Source organism: Juglans microcarpa x Juglans regia, chromosome 7D (assembly GCF_004785595.1).
Source record: "Juglans microcarpa x Juglans regia isolate MS1-56 chromosome 7D, Jm3101_v1.0, whole genome shotgun sequence".
Taxonomy (NCBI): Eukaryota; Viridiplantae; Streptophyta; class Magnoliopsida; order Fagales; family Juglandaceae; genus Juglans; species Juglans microcarpa x Juglans regia.
This window is the reverse complement of record NC_054606.1, coordinates 5,001,530-5,019,912: the sequence shown is the minus strand read 5'-3', so window position 1 is coordinate 5,019,912 and position 18,383 is coordinate 5,001,530. Positions and strand designations below refer to the sequence as shown.

At 34.5% G+C, this 18,383-nt stretch overlaps 3 protein-coding genes across 12 annotated transcripts; 2 read left to right on the top strand and 1 right to left on the bottom strand.

The window, feature by feature from the left end:
• Window positions 1-3,470: 3,470 nt before the first annotated feature.
• Window positions 3,471-8,833, top strand: LOC121240025 (TLC domain-containing protein 4-like). 8 transcript variants are annotated; one of them, XM_041137468.1, is made up of 10 exons: window positions 3,472-3,620; window positions 3,744-3,850; window positions 4,172-4,313; window positions 4,453-4,541; window positions 4,649-4,787; window positions 6,382-6,456; window positions 6,773-6,894; window positions 6,977-7,052; window positions 7,742-7,801; window positions 8,480-8,833. In XM_041137468.1, exons 3-10 carry the CDS (start codon window positions 4,194-4,196, stop codon window positions 8,615-8,617), a joined length of 819 nt encoding a protein of 272 aa, XP_040993402.1. In that variant the 5' UTR covers window positions 3,472-3,620; window positions 3,744-3,850; window positions 4,172-4,193; the 3' UTR covers window positions 8,618-8,833. The 8 variants fall into 8 exon arrangements, with proteins under 8 accessions (XP_040993395.1, XP_040993402.1, XP_040993397.1 ...); XM_041137467.1 differs by having other exon boundaries at window positions 3,473-3,620; window positions 4,161-4,313; XM_041137461.1 differs by lacking the exon at window positions 3,744-3,850 and having other exon boundaries at window positions 3,471-3,620; window positions 4,161-4,313.
• A 754-nt stretch (window positions 8,834-9,587) lies between these two features.
• LOC121240031 lies at window positions 9,588-15,055 on the top strand. Its single transcript, XM_041137475.1, has 6 exons — window positions 9,588-9,760; window positions 9,876-9,907; window positions 11,950-12,141; window positions 13,222-13,272; window positions 14,647-14,714; window positions 14,787-15,055. The coding sequence occupies exons 1-6, from the start codon at window positions 9,603-9,605 to the stop codon at window positions 14,874-14,876; spliced, it is 591 nt and encodes a 196-aa protein (XP_040993409.1). The 5' UTR covers window positions 9,588-9,602; the 3' UTR covers window positions 14,877-15,055.
• A 421-nt stretch (window positions 15,056-15,476) lies between these two features.
• Window positions 15,477-17,935, bottom strand: LOC121240029. Of its 3 annotated transcripts, none has more exons than XM_041137473.1 (5): window positions 17,525-17,935; window positions 16,322-16,397; window positions 16,049-16,236; window positions 15,858-15,909; window positions 15,477-15,749 (listed from the first exon to the last, which is right to left on the bottom strand). In XM_041137473.1, the coding sequence occupies exons 1-5, from the start codon at window positions 17,675-17,677 to the stop codon at window positions 15,595-15,597; spliced, it is 624 nt and encodes a 207-aa protein (XP_040993407.1). In that variant the 5' UTR covers window positions 17,678-17,935; the 3' UTR covers window positions 15,477-15,594. The 3 variants fall into 3 exon arrangements, with proteins under 3 accessions (XP_040993407.1, XP_040993405.1, XP_040993406.1); XM_041137471.1 differs by having other exon boundaries at window positions 15,858-15,930; window positions 17,525-17,933; XM_041137472.1 differs by having other exon boundaries at window positions 15,858-15,930; window positions 16,049-16,227; window positions 17,525-17,931.
• Between the last annotated feature and the right edge of the window lie 448 nt (window positions 17,936-18,383).

Genomic DNA, 18,383 nt, shown 5'->3' with positions numbered 1-18,383 from the left:
TTTCTGTTTTCATATGTTGGTGCATGGCGCAAGTGACCGGTACATGTTATTGACTTGGTGAGTATTTTTATCTGATGCATGCATATCAATTTCCACTTTAATTGAAGAACACAAGTTTTTATAAATTACAAGAATAAAAATTCTTATATGGAGTTCTATAATTCCTCATATGATCTTTGAAATTATATGCTATTCTAGAAAATAAGAGCATGGATTGGATAGCTGAGAGCATTTTCAAATTTCAATGACGTACCGAAATTTTTATTTAAAATAAACTTAAAACTCGCTTATTTTAACAATGTATTTTCGCTGTCAAAATCAAAAAATGGCCCAAATAAAAAACCAAAAAAAAACGTTCATTCTGTTTTGTGAACTTTTCAGTTTTTTTTTTTTTTTTTCCCTTCCACGAGCACTTTATTAACATACAGTATTCTAATAAATTTATGACTTTTTCACGTTTTTATAAATAAAAGTGTAAATTAGAGAAAGGTAGATAAAAGAAAATAAATGATAAAACATTTTTTTCATACATGATCAAGTACATGACAGACGACGGACATTTTTAACTCGTGTATTTTGCTCGGATGGATTTGAGCATTGGAAATGTTCTGGTTATTGTTAAGTCTAAGAGTGCGTTTGGATGTTAAAGTGAATTGAGTTAAGATGATAAAATATTATTAAAATATTATTTTTTAATAATATTATTATTTTATAATTTGAAAAAATTAAATTATTTATTATATTTTGTGTTGAAATTTGAAAAAATTATAATGATGAGTTGAGAGTAATTGAATATCTAAACAAAATTAAAAGTTGAGGTTTCGGTGAAGTTAAAGCTATTGAAAAGGTTAATCCCGCGTATCTATCCAAAATTTAAAATAATAATATAATATTAGATATTTTAATAATAATTTTTTTTTATATTTTGTAAATGCACTCTATATATTAATTAATAATTTAATTTTTACTTAAAATTATTATTTTTCAACTATTTTTTCTTTAACCTAATAATCCAATAATAGTTATTGGAAATATTTTTAGAGTAAAATATTATTTTAGAGATAAATAATGGCTGGCCAAATTTGAAAAAATTGATAAATTTATTATAATTCAAAAGTAGAGTCTTGAAATTTTGACTACTGCAATGCATATCACTTTTGAGCTATTTAACCAAAATTTGGCTAGACACTGATATTTGGTTAGGCCAATACCAATACTTAGACTCAATTTAGATTGAGAAACACGTTCAATTTATCTCATCTTATCTTATTTCATTATTATAATTTTTATAAAATTTTATATAAAATATAATAAACAATTTAATTTTTTTAAATCTTAAAATAATAATATTATTAAAAAATAATATTTTAATAATATTTTATTTAACTTTTAATTTTTATATCAATTTATCTTATCTTAATTTAATTCACTGTCCAAATCAAATTTAGTACCGAAGAATCTTGAAATTTTAACCACCCTCATTAATGTATACGAACTTCTTCAAATTTTGGCTAGGCATTGCCCAGTGCTCTTAATTTTGACATGAATGTGATTATGTGGCTGCTCTAAATGCTTTGAACAGAGAGGGAGACGCGTAGACTTGAGACTGGTTGGGTACTCATCAGCTCAAAGGACAGGTACAGTTGCGCTTTGATTAGATGTAGGCAATTATGTTGATAATGTGTAGAGTGTCGTCCTAGTCTTGTATTCCTATTTGTAGATCCAAAATAACCAAAAGTATGATTGGCTTAGAGTATTTACATTGAATTCATCAAAAATTTAATAAAACAGATATATTTTTCATAAATCTAAAATTTTCACAGTCATAATTCTACATTCTATTAGCTATTAGCTATTGAATCAATCAAAATAATAGTATTATATTATATTTTTATATTTTACAATTACAATAACTATACAGTAATTAATAATTTAATTTAATATTTAAATTATTATTTCTCAAATAATTTTTTCCTCAACTTAATTAATCCTGATTCATACTTAAACCATGGTAGCATTAATATGAAAGTTGGAGGAGGTGATTTTGTAATAAAATAATAGAAATAGACCATGAACAACGTGTATTCAAATATGGAAATGAAAGTAAATACACTGTAGCCCGAAGTTAGAGTTTTGATTGTTTACATAATCTAATGTAGAGTTTTTAACCACAAACCATTCAAATTTTGAAGATTCTTTCATTTTAAAGAGATCGATGTCAGTGCTCTTACCGTTAAGATAATGATAGGATTACTACCCTCCTACCATTTTTTTACTATTCTATAGTTTATTTATTTTTTATTATTTTCTTTTAAGTATTTTTTTAATATCTTTAATCATTAAAAAAATTAAAAAAATATAAAATTTCACCAATAATCACTTCTTTAAATATTAAGTAAAAAAATTGGTAGTAGGAAGTAGTAAGCCTATTGTTGTTTGATGACAGTGCACTTAGCATTAAGATAATGATAGACTTACTACCCTCCTACCACTCTTTTACTACTCTATAGTGTATTTGTAATTTTATTTATTTTTTTAAATATATATTTTTTAACATTTTTAACCATTAAGAAAAAATTAAAAAACTAAATATAATGTGTCTTATAGAACTACGTTAGTTTATAAATTTATTTTTGTGAGGATGTAAAGCTTATTTATTTATAATAGAAAATGATATATGCATTCATGAAGTGCATAAGTGCTATGCATTCATTTTAAAAAAAATTGAGTAAATACAGATTTACATAAAAATCTAATTTTTTAATAATTAATTTTATTTAATTTTTTAAAGAAATACATGATACCTACACAAAACTACTCTTTATAAATTTTTCTATTTATATACTTCGGAAGGTTTCAACAGGTCATGGAGGAGGTGGTGGGCCAGCTGCCTTGGGTACACATTCCCCGCTCTCATTTATATCATAATTTTATTACTTATCATTTCCACACATCATTTTTTTTTTAATTTTAAAAATTTGTTTGATAATTTTATTTTTCTTAAATTTATTAAATTATTCTACTCATCATCTATATACCATACATTTGATAAGAAAAAAAATAAGAAAAATATAATATTTGACAGTAAAAATGATGAATAGAATTTTTCTTTATATCAACGCACCACTCTTACATAGATCAATACACTAGGAGAGCCCCAACGGTGGCTCTACATTATATTAATACGATGTTGTTAATCAATTATTAAATCATTTTTATTAATTAATGTCACATCATTAATAATAAGCGATATGAATTTGTAAAATTTAATTTTGTATCGTAAAATGAACGGCTTTCTCTCCATTTCAAGAAGTAATTAGCTTTTTGAGAAAAAAATAGACTTCGAAGCATTGGTGTTTATGATATCTTTATTTTTATTTTTTGTAAAATAAAATATGGAATGGTGGAAATTCCTAAAATCTCTCTCTCTCTCTCTCTCTCAGCGCCATTTATTCCTTTTCACAGCCTAATAAATAATTATTTGCATCATATTTTTCTTCTGTCCATTTCCCGTCTCTTCTAGTATTCTGGCGAACGCATATCGCTATTCTTCTTACATTTCCATTCTCCTTCGATCCTACCCAACGACTCTGCAGTCTGCAGCATATCTGATTATCGAGGTAAAGAACCCCAGTCAATTGCTTCAGCTCCCTTACCCTCTTGCTATGAAAATCCCAAGTGATAATTTTGGGACAGCTTTGTTTTTGTGGCCATGCTCTTCGTTTGACTGCCTGCCTCCTAAGAACCCCTGATTGTCGAGGAGAGAGAAGACCGACAGAAGAAGGAAGTATTTTCTGCCTGCTGCGCGCGTCCATTATTGAACTGCGTGGCAACATTCACGTGGGCTGGAGTTAAATTCGCGCGTCTTTCACCTTTCTAATAGTTTGGCTGTTTTCTAATGGATTACTGATTCTTCTCTACGTCTGTTCTTCCCCCCACCCTACTATTATTTTGTTTCATTTTGTTCCTCATGGATGAAGTTCTATGATTCTTATTGAATTCCCAGAATTGTCTTTATATTGGCCTTTCCTTTTCTTCTTCTTCTTCTTATTTTTTTTTTTCAATTTATATCTTCTTTCTGAATATTACATTACAATGGGATTCTCTTAGTTATCTTTGAACATTGTTATTCCATTTTACATTCAACGTGTCTGGCGCAGTTTCGTATCAGGTAGCCGTTTCAACGAAGCAATATGGTCGAATTTCCTTTTACTCTGCACCATGATTTTCTGTCCAGTGCCGGCTATGTTAGTCAGACCAAAGGATATCACTGGGTGGCGTCCGTCGTTTCTGGCATCGTAGTCTGCATAACTGTAAGTGTGCATGTAAAAATTAGTACCACCAAGTTATATCTCGAGGCATCTTGTATACGAGAATATATATTTCTGTAGACATCAGTGAAAATCTGTAGCCCTGTAGGCTTATTTAATTGGTCTCTTTTCCTTGTTGAAGGTTTACAAATTAACAGGTATTATTAGCCTCCTATCGTTCAAGGGATATGGAAAACTAAGCAATGCGCAAAAAGTTGAATGGAATAACCGGTGAAATTATTCTACATATTAAATCCTGTTTTGGCATTCACAATTTTTGTCCACAATAGATTTTCGGTTTCTTCGTGGGCATAAATATTACAGCTTTTGTTATGCAGGGGATTCTCGACATTCCATGCTCTTGTAGTGGCGTTTGTTTCTCTCTACCTCCTGTTGTTATCAGATACTTTCGATGAGAACTCTCGTGGTGACTTAATAGTTACTAGGACATCTACCTTATCAGATACGTTATTGGGGGTAAGATGGCACTGAAAGAAGCACTGTTTGGTTTTCTTGGCTTGATTTCTCACCTTCGAAGTAATAATTCAACTTATTTCATGTCCAGCTAAAATAAATAGGAACTTATCAATATGATGGTGCTTCATCTTTCTACCAATACTTCTATCTAATTCTAATTGGATGGGATGTCAAAAACATTGTATTTTAGCTGTACTTTTTCCACTTTTTTATAACATTTATCAACATAAGAAAAATTGAAAGATCACATCAAAAGAATTGTGAGCTGAAATAATGTGGAGTTATGCAATTGAGCCCCGTTTGGATACAAGAAGTGTTTCATCTCATCTCAACTTATCTCATCTAATCATTACAACTTTCCCATATTTCCACATAAAATATAATAAACAATTCAACTTTTTTAAATACTAAAGTAATAATAATATTAAAAAATAATATTCTAACAATATTTTATTCAATTTTTGACTTTCATCTCAACTCATCTCATCTCAACTTACTTTCCAAACGACGATGTGGGATAAACATCGTTTGGGATGAACTTCTTTAAACTGGGTTGCTCATGCTTGTAAAGATTAGTCAATAGCCTTAGAAAAAAAAATAGAGATGGTTTAATTAAAAGTATGGCTTTACTTATAAAAGAAAATAGAAGTATGACTCAACTTCTCTCTCTCTCTCTCTCTCTCCCCAAATCAATTTTCTTAGTCCAAATTATTTTAAAAATCGGAATTTGAAAGTGGTGGTCTATGTTCAAAGCCTGTCTACATGCTAAGCCAAAAACACAACTCTCACTCAGAAAATGGATGAAAAGAGTTGCAATAGAGATTTATATTTTCAGCCATTGAAAAGGAATTATGGACAGGCACAATTCGAAGTAATGGATTTAAGATTTTGTGTGTTTTAGGTGCCCATTCCTAGGATGTACTTTCAGTTCTTTTAAGCTAGCAATAAAGGGGAGAAGAACAAGAAGATGAATAATCACTTGTAGAGATGTCAGAGATGTTTTGATGCCATAACAAGTCAAGGATATAAAGTGAAGGATGGCAGTGGATCCATATTCATTACACAATGGAGTTTGTTAAACTAAATGGAAGTTGAAATGTAAAAATTCCGATATCATAAACAATTATAGGCTTTGGGATGATTCTGCTTCTAAGTTATCATTTATTCAGGTGGATTGATAGTGGCATGCCATTTTAGATTTTAGTTCGTAGGTCTGAGGCAGAAGAGACCAGTCTTTGTTTTAGGGAGCTTACTAGGGTTCCCTCTTGGGGAGTGCAAATTGGTGAAAACTTGAGACTTCAATGGCAAAGACGATGTGGCTCCCATGTTTTTTGTTGGGGATTTCAGATGTATCCTGTTGGCAAGGGAATAATGACTCTTTTGATTTGGATACCTTTTGCGCTGGCTTTATTTATGCAGCAGTTTAATGTCTCTATAGAAGTTTAGAAGAATAAGGATAAGATCATGTCTAGAGCAATTAACTTGACATTGTTGTTGGGCAATGTGATAGAGTAACATCATTATAATATTCTTCTGAATTTTCCTTGAATACAGTTCACTTATTCTTGTCCCTTTTTGTTTATACTTTATACAGTTCTCCATTGGCTATTTTCTATCAGACTTGGGAATGATTCTATGGCACTTTCCAGCTCTGGGTGGTCTGGAGTATGTAAGTGCTGAAAAACATTTGCTCAAGACTATTAAATAATAGTATAATGTCTTGTGTGAGTTTATCTTTTAAGAACTGGCTTTTCAACTTTGACTAAGCTTACTTGGTTTCCAAATTTAATCTGTCCATTCAACATAGAAAAGTGAAAATTTTGTTTTATGCATCAACAGGATATAGTTATGGTTGTTTCAACCAGTTTGTTAAACTTGGTACTCTTTTCGTTTCAGGTCAAGTTGAAATAAATCAGCTGAGACTGAGTTTAAAAGTTCATGTGTACTAGTTTACCAATTGCATTGATTTCATTTATTCCTATCAGGTTTTACACCATGGGTTATCCATGTTTTCAATCATTCTTGCCCTCATAAGTGGTCAAGCGCAGTTTTACATACTAATGGTTCTCTTCTCCGAGAGCACTACTCCTTTCGTAAATCTGAGATGGTAAAGTTAGCATTAGAGTTTCCAGAATTTTCAGGTTGTTGGTTGTCAACTTTGGCTTATTTCTATTTATACGTACTTTCAGGTATTTGGATATTGCTGGTCAAAAGGAATCCAATCTTTACATTTATAATGGCGTTGCATTGTTCCTAGGGTGGTTGGTATGATTCTTGATGGTCATGGTCTTGGCTCTTTCCAGTTGTGGACCAAAGTGTTGTGATGATGGATTAAAGCAGTGTTCATTGGCTATGATGAATGTTCTGGTTGGGTTTAATTCAGGCAAAACTCTCAAAGGCAGTTGTTTCTCAAAATAATTTGGAAAAAAATGACACGCAGATACAAACTTCATGGAAACCTTATTTTTCATTTATGGTGTCATTTACATTGAATTGTTAGGGAAGCTTTTAACTGTTGCAAGGCTTCTGTGGTAGTGCACGTAATAAATGTTGATGGCTGATCTTGTTGGAGCACAGAATTCTTTTTGTGTTCCTCAGCTGTTCTCTTGTTTCCATAAGCTTATTAAAAAAAAAAGGTACCATCTTATGGTAAATTGTTGTATCATCTTATATAATGTGCTATGAAGAGGATAAGCTCGCCTATGTAATCCAGATAGAACATTTCAAGCTACTTATTAATGCAAGAGCAGTGATCTTTTAGATCTTTGGCATATTTAGTGCTGGTATACGGGCATGTATGAACACATCATCAACTCACCTGTATGCTGATAGATAGAAGGGGAAGGGGGGATTGGACCACTTATATTTTACAAGTTATTAAGTAATTGAGCCCAAAAACGATTTCCTTCTTTTTAGTGTGTAATACTTATTACTTGTCCTTTTGTTGCCTTCAGGTTGCAAGGATTCTTTTGTTCATCTTCTTTATTTCGCACATGTTCATCCATTTTGATCAGGTTAGTGGATGCTTTATGGTTTTCCCCATAAATGAGCCTTGGTAATGAGAGCTCTCATAAACAAGCTTTCATTTACATTACTGAAGCATAATGTGGATCTTTTTGGGTTCTTTGGTTTCCCCTGCCAAGTACGGCAGAGATTGCACAGATCTAGATGGTCAGTGCATATTATTCCTTCCAAGAAGTGTAGTTAAACTATGTTGCACAGGATAGGCATGAATAACACAAAATATGCCTAAACAAGGATTTTCCATATCTTTTGATCATAATAAGCAAAATCCACCGTTCAAGCATTCCGCTCTTTCTTGATTGGCTGTCACCAAAAATAAAATTGCAAATGGTTGACCATGAACTTCCTCTCTCCATGTCTGCCCCGCCCGGCCCGGCCCCCCCCCCCACCCACAACCCATTACACATTCAACCAAAAAAGATGACCATATATTTCTCTTGTTTTGTTTCCATGACCTCCTCGTGTGATCTGGCATCCTTTTTCTTCCAAAAGCAAGAGAGAAGAGTGAACTGTATCAAATTTATAGTTGGCATGAACAAAATTGGAAGTGTGTTTTCGATCGCCAAGCTTGAATAATAAGAACTCTGTTTTGGATGTTTGACTCGTTACTCGCTTTCCCCATCTATCAAGTATGGTGTTTCAGTTGAAGTTCTTTTCTTTTGTTCCAGGTCAAGAAAGTTTTTCCCCTGGGCTTCTACAGCTTGCTTGTGGTGCCTCCAGTGTTGGCAACGATGAACTTGTATTGGTTTTGGAAGATCTCCAAGGGTTTGATTAGAACTCTTTCCAAAGCAAGACACAGTCAATGAGCAGGCGATTTGCCTTAATGTGCCTACATGAATGTCCAATGATTGGAACTAGATGTGCTCTCTCTCTCTCTCTCTCTCTCTCTCTATATATATATATATATATATATATATATCCAAATTTAGATGTGAATTGAATTAGTTAAAAGAAATAAAGGAAGCGAATTCAAAGATGAATGTTTGTTTATGACATTTTATAATATCTATCAGTGCACAAAATTGTAGGAGTCTCAGTTTTTTTTTTAATTGGGGCATATGAAAATTTTTGAATAAAAAAGAGTTGAAACCTACATTTCCAATCTGGGTTTTCTATAGACGTATTGACGCTTGAATCCTATCCAATAAATGAATTTGGGTTAAGCACACCCTTTAAATGGTGTTGCTTGAAATGCTATGTGGAATGATGTTTCTCACCTTTGTATTGGAAATATTTTATATATATATATATATATATATATGTATATGAGAAGTGATACGTATACTGAAATTAATATAAAAGTAAATCTACAAAATGACGTGACTTCATGTGATCTATTAGATCTTTTTTAAGATAAAAGTAATTTTATAATCTAATGTATTATATTAAGGTACGTTACTTTGTGGGTTTACTTTTTTGTAATTCTTTTGTACCTAAAATATTTATTTATATATATACATATAACCTTTTTATTAAAAAATAAATTTTCACTAACGCTTGATAAATCTATGAAATTCATGCACGTTCGATTAATGGAACAGTATCTTAAGATAATAAAGTTTCCATGAAATAAAATAATTATCCATTTTAATATTAAAATGCATCAACAGCTCTAATTGGATAATTAATTAAGTAATTATCTCGATCCGACCCATTGATGGGCTCTAAACAACATTGATCCGACCGGACTCGATATCGGCCCATTCAACCTTTCTCAAGTAAAAAAAAAATTGGTAGACGATCCACCCGTGACCCGACCCGTCTGTGAAATAGAAAAAAAAGGCCGACGCGATGACCTGTGCGCGTGTATCTCTCTCTCCGTCTCTTCGACCTGACCTTTCCGAGTTCGCACTGATCGTAGAGAGAGAGAGAGAGATGCTGGAAAACCCTACACCAACTCTACAAGCAGCAGATACAACTATCAAGCGCTATGCTCCTCCTAATCAAAGGTTCCTACGATTTTAATTATTAGCATAAAATTGATTTTTAAATTTAAGATCTTTCTCTTAAATTGATTAGTTGTTGTTTGTACATTTATTTATGTGAAAAATACTCCGATTGCAGGAATCGTACTCTGAACAGGCGCAAGACGGCAGGTCATGCTTTTCCCTTCCTCTTTTTCGTATTCCCAATTTTGTCGCTTCTTTACTCAAAAAATTCTTATCGCTTCTTCTTCTTTTTTTCTTTTAATTTTTATGGCATATGGTGATAACTTTTATCATGGCTCATTCATTGGGGTTAGGAAGCAGCATATTATGCAACCTAATGATCATAGAATGCCCGTTTCTTAGATTTGTAAATAAAATTCAACCATCATTAACAATTTCTACTTTGTGTAGTAATGTGCATATCATGCTTTTGTTTTTCCTATCTGCATGTGACTAGTTTCCTTTTATTTATGAATTTATCTGCTTGGTCTACGAGTTACATTTCGCATTTTGTATTTGGGAAACCTCCATGCGTCCTGCTTTGTAATGATAACATGCATGTTTTAGAAGAATTACATTTATTTCAATGCCTTCTCTTTCTAAATATTTTATGCAATGAATGACCTTCGGATCTGATCTAGTGCTTGGATATGGTGTATTACTATTATCAGTGTAGGCATGCTACAGACTTCATATTTAGCTCAATTATTATTATTTTTTTGATCGGCAAACAAAATTTTATAGATCATGAGAATAAGGGAACAATTATTATCTTCACCTCCTTCTTTGTGGATCTGTTGGCATTGGGTTGTGATGTCCAGTCTGTGCGTATGGTTTGATGGCGATGATAAAGATTATTAGGATCTTCAGTTATAGTTTTTTTTGCATGTTATATCATCCCCTTCTATGCCATCTGACAAGTTGCCTTTGGTGCCCCTTTAGGTATCATATTCTTCTTAACCTTTCGAGGATTTAGCCTTATAGGGTAATTAGGAGTTTCTCCACACAATTCCTTCCATGAAATTGAACACATTTTTGCCATCCAATTTTGGCAGTGTTCTACATAGATTTGGTAGTGGTACATTATTTTAATTTGAAAATTATTCCAAAACATAATTAATGGCTGGCTTGGTCTCCACATGGAAATTGAATAGACTCATCCCAATCTGAAGGTACAAACCTATCAACCTGACTTAAGCCATTGGAAACAATTAACAAGGGTGGCACTATTTATTCTTCTTCTTTGTTGTTTTTTTTTTATACTTAATAAGAGCCACCACATAAGCAAATAGCACAGACTGTTTGCATGATTTGGCAAACTGCACCATTTCAAGTTTTTAATAAACAAATATTGTCATCTTCATTCAAAATGAGACTTTATGAGACAGTAAACACGGCCTTATCTCTTATTATTTTTTTTGTTAAATCTTATTCTGATTGTTTAATTCAGGTTATTGAAAAATTATTTTGGTATAATTTTCAATAAGGAAACTAACTTTAGATATTTGGAATTGGTACAATGCTCTATTAGTGTGTTTTTCGTTCAACTCTCTTTTCTTCACCAAGAAGTCGAGAAATTTATGTGTGAAGTAGTGATGTGATACTCGATATGATAAGGATAAAGATAGGTTGTATATGAGATCACACATTGTTTGGGAAAGAGAAGTTCTTGCTCTTTATAAGGTTCCCATGGGTCTCCAATTGTATCACTGATTAGTCATTTTGAAGTATAAGTCATGTGGTTTGGGTCTTCCTTTAGGGCATTACAAATGGTATCAGAGCATATCCCAACCAGAAATGTGGGACTTGAGCTGTGCCACCTACGACGGACTAACCCGACAAGGACGTCGGGAATTTAAGGCGGGTAGATTGTGATACCCCATATGATAAAGATAATGGTAGGTGGTGTATGAGATCCCACATTGCTTGGGAATGAGAAGTTCTTGCTCTTTATAAGTTCCAATGGGGCTCCAATTGTATCGTTGATTAGTCTTTTTGGAGTATAGGCCATGTGGTTTGGGCCTTCCATTCGGGCGTTACAAATGAAGCTGTGATCTCAATGAAATTCTGTATGCATTGTTAATATATTTGTATGTTAGAGGATGGCTTACGAGATGGGACATCTATTTCTGCATTTTGTTTGGAAGCTCAATTTGCACATCTGCTGATACAAACTTTTGTATTTGATTCGATTGTATTAAACTTTTTAGATCGGTTTGAAAGACCAAGCAGTCTTCATGGAAATGATTTAGAGAAGAATCAAGTTGCCGTTTCAAGAAATTTCTCCACCATTGATCATGGGGATTCGGTGAGCAGCAATCTTCTGAATGAAACCCCTCGTTCGAGATTAATAGCTTTAGAAGGGTGCTGTAGCAGTGAAGCTTCTCGACTCTTGAATGAACGTATGTCATTACAACATTCTCTTAAAAGGATTATTTTGTGTTAATTGATTATTTTTATGTGATTTCTCATTTCCTACCTAAAAGATGTTTATGACTGTACAGTCCCTGTAGTCTACCCTAAGATGATGTTGTTGGCCTTTGGGCCTATGACATTTTTACCTCCCATAAGTGTGGATAAGAATTTTTTTCATTCACTTGAAATGCAGATGATCCATTTTGGTGCATAATGTGGGTTGTTTCGGTCATTTCACATGGCAACCTAATCCTTTGGAAAAACAATGAAAATCATTCCAATGTTTTACAAAATGCTCCAGATCCTATTTGTATGGGCTGGTTGGTGAGTCATAGGATAAGATGAAATCCTGTTAGATGTGAGTTAATTTCCAAGCAAGAAATCAAAGTGTTCCCGTAATAAACTCCCAGTCACCAATATGATGCATTGTAGGGTTGCAAACAAGCAGAGGCATGTCGGGATTGTCTTGCTCAAGCTTCGCCTATTAGGATTATATGAGCTTGAGCTTAAATCAAGTTTCTTTTGAGCTATAAAACCACTTGAATTTGCTTGACATAAACTTGTTGAGCTCAAAGGCAGCTTAGCAAGCCCGCCAATTTTTTCAAAATTTTTTGGCGATATCCACTTAATGAATAAAGGTCTTGCAATAATGACTTGCTTATGGCACAAAAACATAGGGAATCCACTATTAATGCTGGCCTCTCATCTAAGGATAGGGAATCCATGATTGTGAGCCTAAGCCAGCTGAGCTTTTTCAATCTTGGCTTGTTTATTCTAGCCTTAGAATCAGGCCTTTGTTTTTTTTGTAATTTTTGTGTTTGATGAGTTCATTTCACCCCTCCTTAGCACAAACCTGTGGTGTATTCTTTGCTTCTTTAAGAGATACATATTTACATTATGATAAAATCTCTTGGGTGTTAGATGTAAACATTGGCATGGAAATTTTGCCCAATTAGCACTTGGTGCGAGAGAGAAGCTTAAACTATTTTCTTCAGTGGTCTGCGTGCGACCGTTTTGATGTCGTCTGATATCCTGTATATCCATTATTCATGTATCTTTAAATGCAGGTTGGGCAGCTGCATTACATCACTATAATAATCCATCAACAGATTTATCTGGTGAGTGGACCAACTTCTACAATTTTCTTGTGCACTCCATTTTGATGGAACCTAGATTTAACTTGAGAAAATTTGAGTTGCTAGAATTAGTTCATCATTGCATAGAGTTTAATGTAACGCAAAATTATATATATTTAAGAGAACTGATTGACAGTTTTCAATCACCGTTTTTTTCATATCAAAAATGTTTTATATCATCAATATCTACACAGAATTTCTTAGGTTTGCTTTACATTTCTTATTGTCCACCCACCTTGATATCTTTGCTCCTTTTAAACCGATCAAAAAAAAAAAAAATTGTCCACCCACCTTTCAATTAGAAGTGTAATCAAGCTATGATGATTAGCCTATGAGCTAACCCACCCGTGGGTAGCCCAAGTGGTAAGGGCGAACTTGTGTGCATGTGCCCCACGTAACAGGTTCGATTCCCCCTGGGATCAAACTGCGATTTAAGTGGGAGGCCATGGTGTTGAGTTGCTGTGCTAGTCTCCCCCGGGGTTTGGGTTCCATGGGTGAGTCCTAAGGGCTCTGCCGTGGGGTGGTTCCCCCGTCATTTAAAAAAAAAAAAAAAAAGACTATGAGCTTAAATTCAATTTTAATATAGACTAATGGATTTTGGCGGAGTCCAGTTAATTCAGCATAGTTCCAAAACCTAATGATGTTTAATCTCTTACCATGTTGTGACATTTGGGTGTTGGGGCTGTGAAACCATTGGACTAATGAAGGTTGAGTGGGGACTGCTCAAGATGGAATTCTATGAGTAACTTTTAAATTTTAGGTAAAATGGACTGTAAGGCGAACTCTGGAACGAATTAAGATAAGTAATTGAATATGGCCAAGGATGAAGAGATTTTTGGTTGCTTGAAGCTTACACACGCAGCAGAAATTAGGCCTAATTGTAAGCTATTAAGGAGGCTTGCATTTTGTTGCCTCCCTCACCGAATGTTTTTTCAGCTCAACTGATGCAAACCTCCTCACCAAATGTATGCTTTCAATTTCAAATCTCGGGGAATTGAACTGATATTCACCACTTCATTTTCAAGCTGGTTTAAAGGCCTTTTATTGTAACTTTTAATGGATTTGAAAAAGAAGCTTGAAAAAGTTGCCTACTTCGGAACTGGCTAAATGATAGATGCATGGTACTGACTTGTTTGTTGTCTGTACAGTCATCCATTCCTTCCGATATCCTTGTTACACATACTTTTATAATACCTATAAAAAAAATGGGGTTAACAAGTTGTGATAAGGCCATATTCTCATTAAAAGAATTCACATATCAAAAATTAAGAGCGGTTTAATCTAACTATGACTGCATTGCTTTTTGGTGAATATACTGGAGGGTTTATTTACGTTTTTGAAGTTTTCATCTGTCAGAGAGACCAGTTATGTACTCGGGAAGTGCTGCATCCGCATGGGGTGGTCAATTTAAACTTCCACATCAGGTGAATATGAAAGTCCGCTCTGATCATCTCTCTCTCTCTCTCTCTCTCATATTTTGCATTGCTTATCTCCAGATAATGGCTCCACCTTCCAGTTCACAGATGGACTTCTTGGTTGAACTTCGCCGTGCTATGCGCAATGCAAATGCCAATTTTGGCAATTAGCACTCCGGAGTACATGGATCTGCACTTGTAGATTACTTTGGTAACTCAATTTCAGTATTACTTTATGGCCAAAAAACAAAAATCAGTACCACCCTCTTATCCTCTTGTTTGTGTTCATCAAAACTATGTTAGAAACTTTGTCAGTCTGTACGTGATTATGGGTAAAGGCATGATGATCACACAATGAAGCATATGCTACTCATATAGGCCATATAAGTTATGTTTTTGTTTGCATACAAAAAGATCCTCTCTCTCTCTCTCTCTCTCTCTCTCTCTCTCTCTCTCTATATATATATATATATATACACACACACACACACACGTGTGTGTAGACACACAGACCGGATAACCTAGAGATTACCTATGGGTGTTAATTTGTGGAACATGTTTGTACGATGAAAGCTGACTTGGGAAGTGTGGACCGGAGATTATTACCCAAGCGACGAATGAATGTGACCACGAATCGTTCAGACACGAAAATCCCCTTCTTCAGGACATACTTCCTTACAACGTGAGTCTGATAAAAGCCATTAAAGCCACCAGGAACCAAAAAACACTAAAGCAATTGAGCCAGCAGGAACCCAAAAGAAGCAAATCACAAGTATCAATTATGTGATTTGATATGTATGAACAATTGTGTGTACCTTAAAGTGCAATTACAAAGGGTGATTAGCTTACATCTTTTTGCAATGAATATATGAAAATTGGAAGCAATTTATTAATCTTTCCACACAGGAATGATTCCTTGGGCTGCCAAACGTTTTTCAACCCAAAAGACAACGTGGTTCGCTGTGATTTTCTTCTCATCAATGAGAAAGGGCTCAACAGTGCTTGCTTCTGAGCCATAGGAGGACAGAGAAAACCCTTTTGGACCTGCATATTTTCCCAAAGCAGAGGGTAGTTGATAACTTGATGGTGGGTATTCGAATGTAAAATTGGATACACTCAGCATTCCTTTAGTTTTTCATGGAGAAGAAGTACCTGTGAGGACTCCATTGGGGAAGAATGCCCAAAAGAAATAAGGATTGCCCTCCTTTAGAAAGGAACCTTCCAACTGTCAGTTTTAAGCAAACCCAACAAACATGAAGTTGGACACTCTTGGCTAGGGTTTAAACATGGGAATTAAGTCTTTTTTTTTTTTTTTTGGCAAAGTACAAAGGTACAAATCTTACCCTGTTATCATGGAAAGATAGTTCAAGTTCAGAAATATCATCTTGAGCTTCGAATATGGCTTTCAGTGAAGGGATGACATCTTCCTCCATCATCTGAGGAAGAGGCTTGACCGGAGCTTTTGCTGGAGGTTTGGCCTTTGCTGGAGCTTGTTTTTGGGCTGTCTTCACTTCCTTTGTTTCTGCAGTCACTAGTACAATAAATATGTAGTTTTATTCAGCCCGTATATGTAACTTAAGCTTAAACCGTTGATCCAAAACGCTGTTACAATTTACCTGTAGAAGTCGATGATTCTTGCAGAGTAGAGCAGGCGATGATGTATCTGTGATGGGTTACAAATTTACATACCTTCTGTTCCAAAAAAAAGAAGATGATGAGTTTAAAAACTAAAACTAACCTCCATGCACCTAGCCAACCACAAATGTATATATGTTTTCAGAGTAATGCTACATACAGTCATAAAGTGTGCAAACGCCGTGCAATCGCTTTGAAAAGAGTAGGGTCCACTATTAAAAAATTATTTTTTTTCATGTGGGTCTCACATTTATTTACTTTTTTTAAAGTGATTGCGCTGCGCTTACACACTCGCGACTGCAAGTATCATTTCTCATGTTTTTAAGGAGAATAAGGTATTGGAAAGGAAGATGAACCTGGATTCCTGTTTTAGTGTAAAAATATTTAAACTTTCAACCATTATAGTGAGATTAGCAAGCCAAATCTGCCTAAATTCTAGACAGGTTGAGGTTGAGGCTAGCGGGTAACAGTCAGAGTTCAGGCTAGCATGGAAAATCCTTCCCTTGCAACAGGCTAAGTTTGGACAAGGATTTCATCTGAGCTTTACAGAAAGCTTTGCTTGACTCAACCCCTACAGATTGAGAGTCTTACATACCAGACCAAGTTAATGAAACTATTATATTATAAGACCCCACGTTTGAACTTTTCAGTCTCCCCTGTACTTTTTGAGAGAGAATCAGAGCCTAGATAACATTTTAGCATCCATCAGAATCGTGTGTGCCAATTCTAGAGTTGCCGTGAAGCTCTGTAGTGTTGTGTCTTCAAATGTAACCATGAGAGATGTGCCTACAATGGAGGCTGTGCAGTATTCTGCACCCTGAATGACAATCAGCAGGCCTATAGCTAACTCTTGAAGGCAGTTGCAGCCTTGAACGACATAAGTAACATTTGAGATATATGAAGATGATCAATTGATGGTGAGTAGCTACTTCTACTCCTTATGTCGTTTAGGCCATTCTTTGTCCCCTTCCTCTAACCCCTATAGTTCTGATATCCATCAGTGAAAAACTACGTATATTGATGAGGAGATTATATCCAGTATTTGGAGTTCCCGGTTGGAAGTATAGCACAAATTACAGAACCTTCCTCCAAGAGATTTTAGGTGTTTAGCTTTAAATCTATAGGGTGATGAGTTGGATTTATTACAATTCTGAAAAAGAGGGTGTTACAGGAGAGATACATACCAAAGGGAGGGTGGATAACGAGGTAGGCTTGGCATTTTGCATGAAACATGAGGAGGAGGAAGAAGAGGAAGAACATGAAGACGAAGATGGAAAGCTTGAAACTCCAAATGCTCCTCCTCCTCCTGATCTTCCCAGCATCATTGCCATTTGCATTTTCTTGGGGGGAGAGAGAGAGAGAGAGAGAGAGAGAGAGAGAAAGAGAGATGATGCTATATATCCTCACTCCAAAACTTTTTTTCCCTTCTCCTTTTCTTTTTTTCTCTATCTAGTAACCAATCAATCTTTTCCCTTGCTTTGTAAGTGTCTTCATCTGAAAGGAGAAGAAAACTGTTGTAATGCTGAACATACAATAGAAGAGAGTGCAATGAAAGAGGGTCATAGGAGGAAAGGATCGATGCTTGTGATCCACATGGTGTTTGGGGCAATATGTGCCACTGAATTTTTTTTTTTCTTTCTTTCTTTCTTTTTTCTTTTGTTGAGTAAATAAATATCGAATACATAGCGTCCAGAAATACAGTAATAATTTTTTTGTCTGTGTATGAATCTTGCAGGGGACTTTCAACCATATATATTAATGCCATGCTACCAATCAAACTCGTGAGTCACAGGTTTTGTCATTATCTATTGAATTCATGGCTTTTTTCTACTGAATTATTTGTGTAGTTCTTTCTGTGGACCAAGAACATTTCAGGCTTCAGCCTTTTGGTGATGTAACTGGTCCAAGGGCCCAAGGCCCATTGTTGTGAGATCTCGGGATAGAGATGGTATATTTCGTTTGAACCTTTCTAATTGTAGGCACGCGTGGAGGGCATAGAGACGATAAAATTTGATTTGTAAGATATTTTTTATGAGTTAAATT